The following is a 16,432-nucleotide window of genomic DNA, read 5'->3' as shown; positions in this document are numbered from 1 at the left end:
AAGTCTCAGAAACTGGTGACGTGGCCCTGATTAGGCACATAGTGTCCCTCAGCTGCCTGCAAACAGTATAGCTCAGTATAATTAGCCGCGCCTGTTACGTGGTGCATGGCAACGATGCAAACATAAACATGAACCTAAGTTACTTCTTCTCATCTTGAACAGAAACTCACTATCAGATAAGATATTCTTTATTACAGGTTACATAATGTGTTTTATAATATTCATAAAGATATACATAGATACATTGCCCTGATCCTTCAATTTAAACCTCGGTGTGATACTTGTATGAGCTTTACTGTAAGATTCCCCCTCTAGTGCATCTTCACATAGAGCATACAGATGAAAACACTGACACCTGCTGGACAGTGATTGGAAATGCAGCTTTGTCTGTCTGGAACAGCCCAGAAACTATTCTACGCTTTCCATTGGCTTACATTTTAGACGCGTGATATTTGATTGGCCAAGTCATTTCCTGTCGGCCAATCAACGTTTTTGTTTTCAACTACACACACAAGTCATAGTTCAGGAAAATAGGATGTGATGCAACTAGCTTGGGAGGCAGGTAATGCCGTGGATATTATATATATGTCAATGGATATAACCTCCACGAGGGAGCTAACTTGATAACATCTACAGTTCCAAGAAAATGAATAATACAGACACATAAACAAGCGTCGTGTTTTCTGCAACGATGCTGTGTTTGGGTGTAAATGCGGCGAGGTCGTCGGTGTCTTTACAAAAGGTTGGTAGCTAAGCTAACGGTCGCTAAACTAGCCTTCCATCTTTGCGGATCTGACCATAGGTGTATATATCTATGGGATCTGACAGGTTGACTTTAACCTAACCTTTTTTATTTATTTTTTCCACACCAGTTAGTAATATTTACAGAAAATACAACGTACCGTTTCTACTATTTTAACAGCCGTAAACGTTTGTTATGTTCCATTTAACGGGTAACTTTAGTTACTTCAGTTAGTAAGTAACGTTAAGCTAGCTACTTTCTGAAGACTGGAATAATGTTAGCTAGTTTAGCTAGTTTAACAAAGCCCTGACGTTTTTGAGTTAGCGTTAACAACCATTGAATGTTTACACTTTGTACTTTACTGATGACATTCAGACATCGACATTTAAACATCAATGGACCGCATTTAGTTCAAGTTAAAAGACAGGCTCTGACTAGGACAATGGTATGTATACAGCATGTGACTGAATAGACCGATGTATGTGTACTGACACCTGTGATTATTCAGTTTTGACAAGTGAAACCATCTTCTGTGAAAGGGTCTATACACAAAACACATTTCCCCTAAACACACTTTTACTTTAGAGTGGGTTTTTATCACAGCTTTGTAAGTAGTCCTGTCCATTTCATCACTAGTGGTGTAGTCTACGTGATACGCAGGTATACGCAGTATACCCAGTATACCCACTAAGAAAGCTCCAGGATTTCCATATACCCTCTTAAAAATGCCCAATGACATGCAACAACATACTTTCCATTATATTTTTGATATATTTTGAATCGTCATATGTGTTATTTTTCATCGCATAGGCTAAATAAAGGTATTTCCACCATAAAGTGGTGCATAAAAGTGTATCCAAATGCAGAAAATGACTATGATATGCCCCCCCTTACCCAAAGGCTGATTCTGGCCAATATATATACAATACAGTATACCCACTACAATACATTAGACTAAACCACTGGTCTCTCTGTCTCACTCGCTTTCCACATTTGAATGCAGTCCTATCAGTGTAAAACATTGGTAAAAGTGCAAAATAACTGAATAAATAAACATAAAAGAGCCTCTATAACTCACTATAAAAATATATAAAAAGAAACAGGAGTTTGTGAAAAAAAACAGACATACCACATACAAGACATTCACTTGCACGATTCATTTTTAATACTCAAGTAGCGTTACGTGCCGTTTCTGACTCCGTTTGTCCGTTTTTTAATTGTCCTGAAACGCCCGCCTGAGGTCAAAAGTTCAAACGGAGAGTTTCCGGGAACGCCAACACAAAGAAAGAGAAAGGTCACGGACATCCGGCCTAAAATGAAGGACAACTGGCGGAATTTCCAGCAGTACAGGAGCAATCCCAGAAATTAAACGTTGTCGATATAGACTAGATTATTATTTATCTTTGTATTCTGCTGTCTTTCAGCTGTGCATCCTCTCTCTGCTACACACGAGACATCGGACCTATCGTTGCCCCGCGCAGTCTTCGAGACGTTGTGGTGCCGCTCGCTGTCTCTCCACTGGACCCACTCCACCCCCTCCTCCCACACTCCCTGACTCCCCCGAGTGCTCTGACACCGAGCCCAGCCGCAGTACCTCTACCTGGTCCCCTGACCAGGGTCCGCCGCCGGCTCCCACCCACTGCTGCATGAGTGGCTGCCATAACTGTGTGTGGATCGAACACGCGGAGCAGCTGCTGGCCTACTACAGCGACGGAGGCGACCGGGCGCTCGACGCCATCGAGGAGAACGTCCACGACGAGAACCTTAAAACCTACCTCAAGATGGAAGTTAGACTCCTAAAAAAGACGTGACAGATTGACTGCCGGTGGCTTCGATCACAGTGTTGTCAGGGAATGTGTGTTGTGAGCATTCTTACTAAAAAAAAACAAAAAAACACTTCACTGACTGAGTAGAAGCACTCCCACTCCAGTCACCGATTTGACCTCCACGTTTTCACGTCCTCCGGTGGGTCACACGGGTCACGTCTGCAAAACATTTCAGAAAACTGACACAAGCTACCAGGTCAGCACGTGAAAAGTAAAGGTAGCCGTTTCTCCTGTCCTGCCTGACACAAATCAGCTGTAGCCAATCCTAAAACATGATAATAACAAGATAATTCCATTTTGGGTTTTCTTCTTGTTATTATGAGAACGCAGTCCAGCATTTCTTTTTTGTTATAACATTGTACACACCAAAGTAATTGCTGAGACCTGGGAACATGTGCCATCATTACAAAAAAGTCTGGTAGTCTGCTGTGGTAGAGTTCGTGCAATGGTGGAATTGCTTGACAAACGAGAAAAGAAGGAGAGGAGAGGTCCTGGTGTTAAACCATTACTGATGGCTGCATTCCACTTAGGAGAGGTCCTGGTATTGGGCATGCTGACTCACTGAAATAGCTTACTGGGACATTTGATGGAACTGAGCCATCGTTAAGGTTATCAATTTCAGCTGTGCTTTTCCTACTAGGACATGATAAGTCAAAATGTCTGATGTGAAAAAGGTCCTGGGACGTTGTCTGGTGGACAAGCTATGCAACTCCAACACTCATAACATGGTTGAAGGGGGTTTCGTCCATTTTTATTAAATATTCATGTATCGGCCATTATAAATGCCGATACCGATAGTTTGGAAAATGCCAAATATGGGCCCGCTCTAGTCTGGTGTTCCCAGGTATCTCAGCAACTAACTTTGTGAGTACAACGTAATTAGTACTAATAGGAATAATGCCAAACACTTCAGAAAACTGAATTCCTTAAGTTTCAGCTTGAAATGAAGCCAACCTGTTAGACTTCAGGAATGCTTGAATTGTTGTCACCTTAGCCTTTGCTTTATTTTGTTAGGTGCTTGTAGTGTTGAGTTTTGGAAAGTGCACGTTTAATAATAATGTTAGTAATGCTTTTGGGACTCATTAGAAAATCCATTGGGTTTAATTTTTTTTAAACCTGTCTTCAGCTTAATTTGGTAATCTTTAAAGTTCTGTAATTTATTGTCATAGATAAAGCTCATTTGCACATTTTGAACTGAAGTGTTAAAATTATATTTTTACGTGTTTACTAATCCTTTTTGCTTCACTATATAAGTCTTTTAAATGCTCTTTCTGAGATGACGTGAACCGTTTTGAGAACGTTTTTCGTGACAGTAGTCTCAGCTTTATTTTGTAAGGCATTGAAGTGTTGGTTTTGAACATCCACGTTTAGTAATGACGTTATTAATGTTTTTGTCTTTAAAGAAATCGTTTGGTTTATTTTCACCTGACTTAACGTTTACAGCTTAATTCAGTCATCTTTGTAGTTCATTGATTCATGGTCATGTCCCTTTAGTCATGAAGCAGATTTGCACATTTGTTTGTTTGAAGTTTGACGTGTTGAAAGTATATTTTTATTTGTTAAATAATCATTTGCTTCTTTATATTTAAAGCTTTAGTGCGGAACTTTTTGATATTAATGAACGTCCGTTACATTCAAGCCATTACCAAACGAGTTGCTACAAAGCTAATTAAGACTATCAGCTCCACACAACTCTCTCTGGATCTCATGTTGAGAAGATTGTGGCGTTCGTGCGCAGAAACTTGAGTGAAGATAATGACCTTGTTTGAAGAGTCAATTATGTTTTTTAATCCTCAGTGTCCTCCTTGGCTACTAGCAGCTTTGTGGAGCAGGCAATATCTTTTTTCTTCCCACTATGGCCACGCCAAGACCCGCCCTTCAGTAGCTACTATTGGCTAGGCGTCCATGCTTACGCAAGGTAACGTAACCTGATTTGTTCAGTTCCTATCCCCTGACCGATCGGCTATCCTAACCTTAACCACTCAAGGTCAGATGCCTAACCCCAACCAATCGACCACTATGGCCAAGTGGGTCTTGGCGTGGCCATAGTGGGATTCGTAATTTTGCGTGGAGGGGTAGGGTGGCTGTGCGCGATCACAGCAGGCTTGTATCATGTGGACTCGCCGACAGTTTTGTTGTCGTTACTTAGAATTCCTCATGAGGGAGACAGAAACTACGCACTATAGCTTTAAGACTATATTTTAATGATGTATTTGAAATTTATTTTTGAGAGTTGTTTGGTAAATAAATGTTCTTTTTGAGATGACGTGAATAGTTTGTTCCCCTCCTTGGCATCACATCAGCACAGTTAGAGGCCACTAGGGGGTGATAGATCAGAATCAGAACCACCTTTATTGGCCAGGTTTGTGTAAACAAAAAGGAATTTGACTCTCAAAATACTCACTTAACATATGAAGAATAAAAACAGAAAGGACAGTAAGAAATATAAAAAAAAATACTGTTAAGTATACAGTATAACAATACAATAGAATTTACAATTTACAAGAAATATACAATAACTATTGAAGAGAGAGAAGGAGTAGTGCAATATCAGTATAGTCTGAGATTTAAGATTTAAATATAAATATAGCGAAAGGCAGTTCAGTGCAATGGTAATATATTATAACAATATTGTAATTGTAGGATTGAAATATACATGAGGTAGATGAGCAGAACAGTGTTCATAAACGCTGTGCTCTCGAGAGGATCAAATGTTTGGGCTGATCCTCTTTCATCATCGCGGGGATTTATCCAACAACCCCGACCTGCTCTTTTTTCCAGGAACAGTTTCAAATGTCGTCAGACTTTATTTACTATAGCAGGGTTTTTCCTACCATTATAAGACTTAGGTGCAGCACCCAATTCAATTTTATTTATAGTATCAAATCATAACAAGAGTTTGGACATGTGCATTGGCAAAAGAGATTCTTATTTGACCAACACTCATATGATTTTCTTTACTAATTAACTCTTGTGTTAAAGACACTTTGGCTTTCCTCAGTGTTTTTTTTTTTTTTTATCCACGTATTGTAAGCTTTTTCAGAATTTTTTTCGATGTCTTTGTCGATTTTTTGACTTTTGTTTCGACTTTTGTCAACATTCTTTTTTATCTTTCTTTTTCAAATGCTACGAGATGGTCTAAAACACCCAAATTCAATTAAAGTAGTAGACTGATCATTTCTTTTATTTGTGAAGAGCGTTGTGCGGACAATTTGGTTGAAAGAAACCCAAATTTCTCATATAGAAACTTTTAAAAAATGGGTCAGATTTGACCCGAGGACAACAGGAGGGTTCATTAGTTGATTTAATTGACAAATCTATGAAAAAAAAATTACTTTCCCCACAAGAATCAAACAAAATAAATCTTCTGTTTACCACAGCTGTGTTCATAAGTTTCTTGGAAATAATTAATTAATTCATGATCATCACATCAGACCATTTTGAGAAAACCAAACTGGGATTATAGGCACGTAACTGGTTTTTCTTTCTTTCTTTTTTTTTCTCATGTGACATCCTATTGCCCATGGGACAAAAAGCAAACCTAAGATGTGTTACTGTCAGCGGTGGAAGAAGTATTCAGAGCCTTTACTTCAGTAAAAGTACTAATACCACACTCACTGTAGACGCACTCTGTTACAAGTAAAAGTCCTGCATTGAAAATGTTACTTAAGTAAAAGTATGTAAGTATCATCAGGAAAATGTACTCAAAGTATAAAAAGTAAAAGTACTCAATGCAGAACTCTCCTCCCATTGTAGAAAGTGTAAAGGATCCAACCAGTTGTGTGTTTAATGGTCTAATCATCTCAGCTGGACTTGTAGGCCGTTATATTGTTGGCTAGTTTACTTTAGAATCAAACATCAGATGTTATAAACTACATGTGTTTAGTGTGCAGGAATCTTAACATGGGCACCCAGATAGCTCAGTTGGTAGAGCAGGCGCCCATATATATATTCCCTTTCATTTCTTCAGCTGTCCTGTCAAAAATAAAAAGAAAGAATTCTTAATGTGTAAAGTAACTAGTAACTAAAGCTGTCGGACGAATGTAGTGGAGTAAAAAGTACAATATTTCTCTCTGAAATGTAGCAGAGTAGAAGTAGAAAGTGGCCTGAAAAGAAAAGACTCAAGCAAAGTACAAGTACCTCAACATTTGGACTTAACCCTTGTGTTGTGCTCGGGGTCAAATTTGAAATTTGTTCTTGTTTTCAAAGTTTTTCATATCAGAAATATGGATTTCTTTCAACTTAATTGCCCAAAAATAACATGGATGTATGTTGTATAGAACCCATACAACATTTAAAAAAAAAAATGTATGATTATTTACATAGAAGTTTGGGTGTTTCATCCAATTTCATAGCATTTACAAAAAAACAAATTTTCAAATGGTTTCAAAACCGTGTCCTGACTAAACTTTTACAATCTGTGATCTACTCCACATCCTCTGGTCGTAGCTAATAATCCAAATAATTCATAATTTCTGCATTTTTGTTAACTTAAAAATTTGAAAAAAAAGTGACAAAAACATTTTTAAAAGCATCAAAAAAAAGGGACGAAAAGCACCAAAAACAAGTTACATTTCAATAAAGACCCGAAGGACAACATGTTCATGTCAACGGGAAGACGTTAAGTTCTTGAGTAAATTTACTCCGTTTCATTCCACCACTGGTTACTGTGTTAAAAAACAAACAAAGAACAGATAAATGATGAATCGACTTAAGAAATAAGAACCAAAATGGCTGATTAGTCAACTGATGGACTGCAAAGTGTCAGTCCTAGACATCTGTTCACCCTCTTTGATCCCCAAACATCCACACACGCGTGTTGACATGAGAGCAGGGAGGCGGGGCGTCCAAAATCTTCTGCGGGGCTCAGCGTATAAGAGGGGACCCTAAGCCCCGACTGGCCCTCACAGCAAGCCTAGCATAGCACTATACGCTCATCTGCCGCACATACACACACACTCACACACTTTCGTCTGGCTGTCCTTCACCCAAGCAGCCGGTGAGTAGACCCACCGCTACACATCATCACTATGCCTGTAACAGATATTACAAAATTGTCTAATTGTCCATTTCTTTTTTATATACTTGCAGTGCTTTCTTTAACCGCAATTCATTTCTAACATCAGCCAAGGTCTTAAGGTGTATGACTGGTGATTGTTTAGTTTAGATATGCCAAATTGTAATTATATAAGGGATTATTGGTTGGACTATATATTTCTAATATTATTTGAATTGTTAGTTGTTGGGACTTGACCCTAAACACGTTCATAGCAACAAGAATGACGAAGCGGGGGGAATACAGTAAGAAATGTTTTAAAGAGTCGTAGTTTACTTCATAGACTGTGTATTTGTGTTATTACATGACCTGGGTCACATGACAGTGATATAAAATAAGATAAGATAGACTTTATTAATCCCACACTGGAAAAATTTCTGTGCTACAGCAGCTCAAAAGAAAACATTTACACGCATCAGAATAACACAAATACACATTAAGTAGACATAGGAGAAAAAATATACAGAAAGTATAAGAAATAGAAAGAAAAACAATATATATATATAACCAAAAGATGGATCCTGGGATTCATTAAAAACTTGAATTTGTTTGAAAAAAGTAATAAATTTAAGTCTTTTAAAATTTGACTGAAAGAGACAATTATATTGTTAATCACAGTTATTTCTGAGACAGTTAATTGTACAGTAACATTTGGAATTGTTTAAGCTCTAATCCCCACCATGAACACCAACATATTGAGATATTAGAGTAGTGGTAGTATACAAAGTAAAAGACAGAAAAAGAATGATGTTGCTGGAATTGAATGGAAGTCAATGGCTATGTATGGACATTATAATCATTATTTTTTTCTGCTGAAATGATCTGACTCGAACTGAAAAGATGTAGATGTAACAGGATATTTAAATTTTTTTATCAAGATATACTTTGTTTTTCGTACTGTCGTGGAAGATTTAACATTCAGTTGTGCTGCAGGTTTTCTGTAGCTGTGCTTTGGTAAAAGAGACTGACAGGCTGCTACATGATTCAAGCTGGATTATTGTTTGAGATGTTTTGATACGTTGATGAGTTTTGGCACTGATATCAAAGTAAAACTTTCTTTACTCTAAGAAATAGAAACCGGTGTTTCTACCAAACTAAAATTCTTAAGAAGATGTGTGAAAATGCAAAAATAAGTGCGTCTTCAGCTGCTTTAAGCATCAACCGAGAGTGCTGAACATTGGACAATAGGAAAAGCGTTCCACAGGGTCAGATCCACCGCTTCAAAGCAACGGTCAACTTTGAAAAATGTTGAAAAAAGTGACAAAAATGTTGGGAAAAGCTTCAAAAACGTGGGGGGGAAAAACACACAAAAAGGTGCAGAAAAAACGTTGGGAAAAAGTGACAAAAACGTAGGTGGAAAAGCAACAAACGTGTCGAAAAAGACGTCCAAAACGTTGAAAAAAAAAAGTTTAAATTTTGACCCAGATAAACAAAAAGTTACATAGTCGAAATTTGACCCGTTTTCAAACTTTTCTATTTTAGAAATATGGGTTTCTTTCAACCAAATTGCCCCAAAATAACTTGGATGAATGAACGTACGTTGTAGGAACCCATACAACATTCTTCACAGGTAAAATTAATGATTGCGTTCATTGAATTGTGGGTGTTTTTATTCAATTTTATGACATTTGAAGAAGAAAAAAGCTTTTTAAACAGTATCCTTTGACATAAACCAGTTTGTGATTCACTCAACATCTTCTGATCGTAACTACTTAACTACTAACAAAATAGTTCATAATTTCTGCTTTTTTTTAACTCAAAAATTAGGTATAATGTCATTTAAATTTGGTTTATTGACCATGAATTTAGAAAAAGCATTGGAAAAAGTGAATAAAACGTCAAAAAAAGTTCATTTTCAATTTTGACCTGGAATGACAACAAGCTCATGGCAGACGGGAAGACAACACAAGGGTTAAAGTCCCCTTTTTAAGGTATTTGCATATAATTGATCCCTGTGTGTTCCATATCAAAACGTTCAGAACAAACTCAGCTTTCTGTAGAGTGACGCACACATCTGTCCCAGAGCAAAGTGTAAAGAGATAATTTGGCGTTAAAGCTGAAACATTGATGTTGGCTTTTAGAAATTCCTCAAATCTCTTTTGAAAACGAACCACAACTTATGATGTGTTGTACGAGTTGTTTCGGTGCTTGAGATGAGTTTACCAAAGTCTTTAGCTTCAAAAAGTAGTCTAATATGATTAAAAAAATAGTAGATAAATGTCCAAAATGAAATGTAATATCACTTTTTGAGCAGGAGTTTAGTCAAACATTGTTCGGATGCGCCGGTGCTTCTTTCGTCCTCAGAGGGTTAAAGAAAACACATGTCAACACTTTGTAGCTATATTTTGATATCAAACTGCTGTCCACTGCAGAAAGATGTCATTGTTTTCGGGACGCGGTGAGCGGATTGATCGTTTAGCCCCTCAGAGCGTGCTCAGCATATCTGCTGCCGTGTTGTCCTAGCTCTAACGAGATTACATTCGGGACGGCCCGGCTTGAAACAGAGAGGTCAGAGCATTTATTAACTTGAGCCGGGGGATTATGGGAAATTGGGTCATCCTCCCAGAACACGCTGCAAGGCGGTCCCATCTGAGACATTCAATCACTGGGAAAATATGAGTGTAAGTCCTGCCAGGTGCTCGTCACATGCACTGAGAGGATTACGGCCTATAATGTCAGACAGAGGTGACACAGGCTGCATGCTCACTGTTGCAGCCTCCTAATTTACAGGGGGGACATGTCCCCCCCACTTTTCAAAATCCTGTTTGTGTCCCCCCCATACACACACACACTTTCAAATTAGTTTGATATTATTTCATTTATAAGTCTCTGTGATTGGCCCCTGCACTGTAAACCCAAATAATTAAGCAGTACTCAAAAAATTGAGTTGCCACATTTTTTTTGAGTATATAAACATAAAAGTCTGAGGTTGGTAGTAACGTGAACTTTTGGATTACCGTTAAACTGAAGTACTGGTTAAGCCAACTTAAATATAATAAGTATAAAAACTCCGTATTTCATGTTCACTAAACTCAATATTTATTAGTTTGTGTTCAATTGTTTTAATTAACCGTAACTCAACAATACGTTTAAAGTAAGTAGAACTTCTTAACAAACTGTAAGTTTACAATACTTATTCCAATTAATTATATTTCATTCATTCGGGTTTACAGTGTATTTTAAGCAAAAAAAGAAAGACAAATCTTTTTCTTATACGTATTTTAATAGCCTATACTAAAATATTTCAAATTCTCTCAGACAAAGCTGCTCAACTTAGTACATTTCTTAAATGAAGTCTGCGCTTTATATATTAAATCTTTTTTAAATGCTTTTTTGATGCATGGTTTGGTGCATGAAATGAATGGTTTCTAAGTGATACCTTGATTCGGATGGATAATTTAGCTCTTTCTTTCTCCTTTTTTCCAAAAATAAAAAGCTATCGTCACGACGACTACACTTCCGAGAGGGGTCTCTAAAGCCCACAGCCTGCACACCGGTGTCCCATAACCGCTCAGAATGAATCTGGAGCCGCCCAAAGCTGAGATCAAGTCGGCCACCCGTGTCACTGGCGGCCCCGCCACCCCACGCAAGGGACCGCCCAAGTTCAAGCAGAGGCAGACCCGTCAGTTCAAGAGCAAGCCTCCGAAGAAGGGAATCCAGGGGTATGCCGCCTTCTTTTTTTTCCTTTTTTTCTTTAAAGTGCTCATATTCTCATCTCATATGCTAATTTTCAGGTTCATAAATGTATTCAGAGGTTATATCAGAATAGGTTTACATGGTTTAATTTGTTGTTGTACTGCTCATTGCTGCAGCTCCTCTTTTCACCCTGTGTGTTGAGCTCTCTGTTTTAGCTACAGAGTGAGACATCTCACTTCTGTTGCATCTTTGTTTGGAGTCGCACATGCGCAGTACCTAGGTAAGGACTACTAGCCAGTCAGAAGCAGAGTATGAGGGCGTGCCCTGACAGTACCTAGGTAAGGACTACTAGCCAGTCAGAAGCAGAGTATGAGGGCGTGCCCTGACAGTACCTAGGTAAGGACTACTAGCCAGTCAGAAGCAGAGTATGAGGGCGTGCCCTGACAGTACCTAGGTAAGGACTACTAGCCAGTCAGAAGCAGAGTATGAGGGCGTGCCCTGACAGTACCTAGGTAAGGACTACTAGCCAGTCAGAAGCAGAGTATGAGGGCGTGTCACGCTAGCAGCTAGGTGAGCATTATAACGTGTCTTGTCTCTGAAGTAAAGGCTGGACTACAATAGAGCTGTTTTGAGCAGTTTGTGAACAGTGTTTTCTGTTGGAGATGGTAAGTCCCTTTGGGGAGGACTTTGGGCTTTTTCACTTTGTAAACCTATAACATGCACAAAAAAGATATAGAACACTGTACGAAAGGGAAAAGCCTAAAAGCATAATATGAGCACTTTAAAGCAGTCTTTCCCAAACTTTTTGGTCCGAGGTCCCCCCCACAGCTGGACAGATAGTCTAGCTAGCTGTCTGGATTTACCCTGCAGAGATCTGAGGAGCAGTTAACCATAGTCCTCAGAAATCCACCAGAAGTTAGAACGCCAACACAAAGAAAGAGGAAGGTGACGTATATCCAGCCAAAATAAATGAAATCCGGCGGAATTTCAGTCAGTAACGGAGCAATCCTGGAAGTGGAATGTTGTGGATATACTGTAGACTACTGCAAAAGTAACCCCTTGGGTACAAGTACCCCTGGTTGGGAATCACTTCTTTAGAGGATTAGAAATAATTTCAAGTTATGTAATTGTTTTTTTTCCCCCTTGCAGCTTTGGTGATGATATCCCTGGGATGGAGGGCTTAGGCACAGGTGAGCTCACTTCAGCTTTTAAATTGCATTTCATGTCAGTTTCTATGATGCGCAAGGGTAGGGCTGGGCGATATGGAGAAAATCAAATATCACGATATTTTTGACCAAATACCTCAATATCGTTACTGCAACAATATTGTAGGGTTGACTACTGGTGCTTTCACAAAATATTTACACAATGAGATTTTTGATAAATAATCATCAGTAATGTAGATATAATGAGTGGGAAAAGGCAAATAATAGAACAGTTAGAACAGTCTGGTAAGAAAATGACATCACTTTACTGTAATGCAGCCTTTAAAACCAGGAAAAGACAACAATTATGCCTTATTACAATATCCAAATTCTAAGACAATATCTTGTCTCATATCACGATATCGATATAATATCGATATATTGCCCAGCTCTATGCTGGGGCATGAATAACGTCCTTTCTCCGTCTTTTGTTTTGCAGACATTACTGTCATTTGCCCCTGGGAGGCCTTCAATCACCTGGAGCTGAATGAGCTGGCCAAGTACGGCATCATCTAAGGCCACGTTCGCACACTTCAAACCATCCGCCTCACGCTCCATCTTCTAACTTCCAATGGAACTATTCAAAAAAAAAAAAAATGACCATAACGGACTGTAACAAACACAAAAAAAAATGAAAAAGGAGAAAAATGATCTACAAAAAAAAGAACACTTTCTGTCCTCTTTCACCGTATTTTTCTGTTTCTGCACTTAGGATCTGTTTATTTGATTCTGACGTCTTCACTATACTGTAGATCTGCACTGTTACTCTGAACCGCCAGCATCCTTTCAATTCTCTCGCTGCTCTTCTTTTCTCTCACCTTTCCCCCTCTTATTTTCTATTATTTCAAAAACGTGAAACTTACGCAAGCAATAGCAGCCTCAAATTGAGTTTAAGTGGCAAACCCGTGAAGTGGGTGGGTTCCCACTTCACGTGCTTTAAGGGCCTCTTTTGGCACATCTCAGAGTCCATCAACAGCCGGACGTGAAAACACAAAAACCTGAATTCTGTAGGGACTGGAACACCAGTTTGCCCATTGCTGAGCGTAACATTTCAGTTGGATAACGTTAATCAATCATCATGACATATCCCACTTTTCCTTCTGTTCTGACCAACACTTAGCTGCATCTATTTTCTTTTTCTTAAAAAAAAAATCTTTGTCATTATTGTTCTTAACTTGAAGAGAAGTGAACTGTATACACTCATTGCCCGGCCCTCGTGTGTTCTCTCTGACATTCTCCTGTCTGTTGGTTCGTGTGTTTATGTGTAAATGTTTTTTGGGTCTGTAGACTGTTAAAAAATGAATTGCCCCTTTTATAAATATAAATAAAGTAGTTTGAACTTGAACTTGAAAATGTTCTAACCATCATAATATGTGGATATCTGATGCATGTGGGGAGGTGCTCTCAGTAAAAAGAAATCTTTAAAACCAACTGAGAAGAGAACAAATGTCCAGGAAATTCCTTCCTTGCAGTAACCTGGTCCTGGAAATCCAGAGTTCTCGCAATAGCACAATTTGAATTTGCTCAGCGAGTCACTCTGGCGTTCAGTAATGATGCTCATTAACTATGCCCTTGTAGCCGAGCTGCACCAATCACATCGCTGTATCTGATATAGGCAGGGCCAGAGGCGAGCTAAACAGATGACGACAGTGCTGCGACGTCAAAGTCATTAGTAAACATTGCAAGATGGCTACGGATTGACACCAGTTGTTTGAAACGGCTTTTGCCGCTACAATGAACGAGTTAGACTTGGCTTTTTATCTAAAAGAGGAACAGAAGACGGCGCTCCAATCGTTCCTTTGCAAGAAGGACGTTTTTGCTGTTTTGCCGACCGGATACGGCAAGAGTTTAATCTCCCAGTTAGCTCCGCTGGTAGCTAAGCGTATGGGGACTTAGCAAAAAAAACACTTGATTGGTCGTAGTGTTATCCAATTGCGTGCAGTGTGATTTTCCAATGCATGCTTGGTGCCGCCCCTCGAGTTGGTGCCATTTTCATTACTCATAGCCAGACCCTTCATCTTTCGGATTTGGGTGTGGATTTCCAGGCTATCCTTGCAGCATACCAGTGTTTGATTTGTGCGGGCAGCTGTGTGTAGCGTAACCTAGCTGAAGTGTCTTCCATCATTGTGTTCTCGTGTTTCATATCCCTTCTTATTTGTATGACTCCCTTGTATTATATTAATGTAAAATCTGTATTTTGTGTTTCTCATACTTTTACACAGCACTGTTGTGCCCTGTGTGTTTGTATTTGTGTTTTTAAGATCACCATTTTAACTATTTCATCTTTCATCATCATTCATTTATTTGTTTTTCTTTTAATCCCAATTGTCCTCATCATGGCCAATGATCCTTCATTCTGTTCATGCTGAGACAACGAAGTATTACCAATATCTTGTACGCATAAGGACAATGCATGTACGCCTTGAGTTACATTTAGCTTTTAAACTTCTACTGTAATTCCTGGCTTTCAAAAGTCAGTTCAAATCAATGCACCCAGGGGCGTAGCACAACATTCTGGGCTCTGTAGAAAGGCGTTCTGTATGGCCCCTCCCCGCATCAACAGGTATTCATTCTAGCATCTTTGAGGGCCCTGGGTACTCAGTCCCCTTTCCACCCCCAGTCCGACACCCCTGTCAATAAGATAAAAACAAAGAGGTTGCTAACTTGTGTGTTTTTGGATTTTTCTTTTAAAAAATATGTTTACAATGATTGAGAGTGGGATGGATCACATCTGAAGACATGTAAATTGGAGTTTGGTCCTCTCTACAGGATTTGGGAGAAAAAAAATAAAGCATAAAAACAGGAAAATAAAAATGGAGATTTATTTATTACCTTAACTGACACAAATTATACCACGGACCCCCATTTGATGAGATTTTGTCCGAGGGTCCCCATCTGATAGGAGTTTTGCTTTGAAGGGGCGCTATGCAGTTTTCGCCATTTCTTCTTTGTTTTCTCGCTGTTTCGATTTTTGCAGGCAGGTTTCTCTATAGAGCTCACAGGCGCTAGGAGGGAGCGAGACGACCACCATTCAACCTGAAAACAGTCATATAACCATTCCAATGACTTCGAAGCTGTTCATAAATAAAGCTAAAAAAACTGCATAGTTCCCCTTTAAGATGTTTTATTAGAGAAAGTGTAGGAAACCCATGACCAAAACAGTGTTTTCCCTAAATCAATAAAAAAAAAAATGCAATTTCTCCATACATTTTGTGTCTCTTTGTGGGATTTTGTGCCTTCATTGTCGTGTTGTGTCTCTTTTCGGTCATTTGGCGTCTCTTTGTAGTCGGTTTGGGTCCCTTTGTGGTAGTTTTGCGTTTCTTTTTCACATCACTTGGGACTGTTATTACCATATGTGTGTCTAGAGCAGATAATAAATAACACTCAAAAAGCTCAAAGACTAAACTTAAAGCTAAAGAAGTCCAACTACTCCTTCATGGACCCTTCTTTGGGAACCACTGCGTTTAGCTGTAATACAATATGTACCACTACACTTAAAAAGAGTAGCGTATCATAACAAGGTTGAGGCATTATGTGTTTAGGAGTGGGCTGGCTCCGATTGAGAAACACCCGGGAATGTGGAGACCAAGGGCGTAGCAGACACCGGGGACGCGGGGGACATGTCCCATGCACTTTACGTGTCGATGTCCTCTGTCCCCCACACTTACAACACGTCTGAGTTGATTTGAACGCATCATAAGGAGGCAAGTGTGCATGTTACTCAGGTTGCCCCCCCCCCCACACACACACACACACACGCAACCTCACACACATATAATTACAGCACCCGCTCCCACAAAATACTTCCAATCTCCATGTGAGTAATTCAATTCAATTCAGTTTTATTCATAGCATCAAATCATAACAAGAGTTATCTCAGGACACTTTACAGATAGAGTAGATCTAGACCACACTCTATAATTTACAAAGACCCAACAATTCCAGTAATTCCCCAGTAATAGATTCA

The 16,432-nt window shown here is 39.0% G+C and overlaps 1 protein-coding gene across 3 annotated transcripts; it reads left to right on the top strand.

Annotated features, from left to right (window-relative positions):
• The first annotated feature begins 531 nt into the window (after positions 1 to 531).
• pde6gb (phosphodiesterase 6G, cGMP-specific, rod, gamma, paralog b) lies at positions 532 to 13,934 on the top strand. Of its 3 annotated transcripts, none has more exons than XM_028567452.1 (4): positions 532 to 742; positions 11,061 to 11,286; positions 12,410 to 12,450; positions 12,905 to 13,934. In XM_028567452.1, the coding sequence occupies exons 2-4, from the start codon at positions 11,141 to 11,143 to the stop codon at positions 12,979 to 12,981; spliced, it is 264 nt and encodes an 87-aa protein (XP_028423253.1). In that variant the 5' UTR covers positions 532 to 742; positions 11,061 to 11,140; the 3' UTR covers positions 12,982 to 13,934. The 3 variants fall into 3 exon arrangements, with proteins under 3 accessions (XP_028423253.1, XP_028423252.1, XP_028423255.1); XM_028567454.1 differs by lacking the exon at positions 532 to 742 and adding an exon at positions 7,491 to 7,567; XM_028567451.1 differs by lacking the exons at positions 11,061 to 11,286; positions 12,410 to 12,450; positions 12,905 to 13,934 and adding an exon at positions 2,167 to 3,115.
• The last annotated feature ends 2,498 nt before the right edge of the window (positions 13,935 to 16,432 follow it).

The sequence above is a fragment of the Perca flavescens genome, chromosome 21 (assembly GCF_004354835.1).
Source record: "Perca flavescens isolate YP-PL-M2 chromosome 21, PFLA_1.0, whole genome shotgun sequence".
Classification (NCBI taxonomy): Eukaryota; Metazoa; Chordata; class Actinopteri; order Perciformes; family Percidae; genus Perca; species Perca flavescens.
Note: the sequence above shows the minus strand (reverse complement) of the source record. Positions and strands in the feature narration are given on the sequence as shown.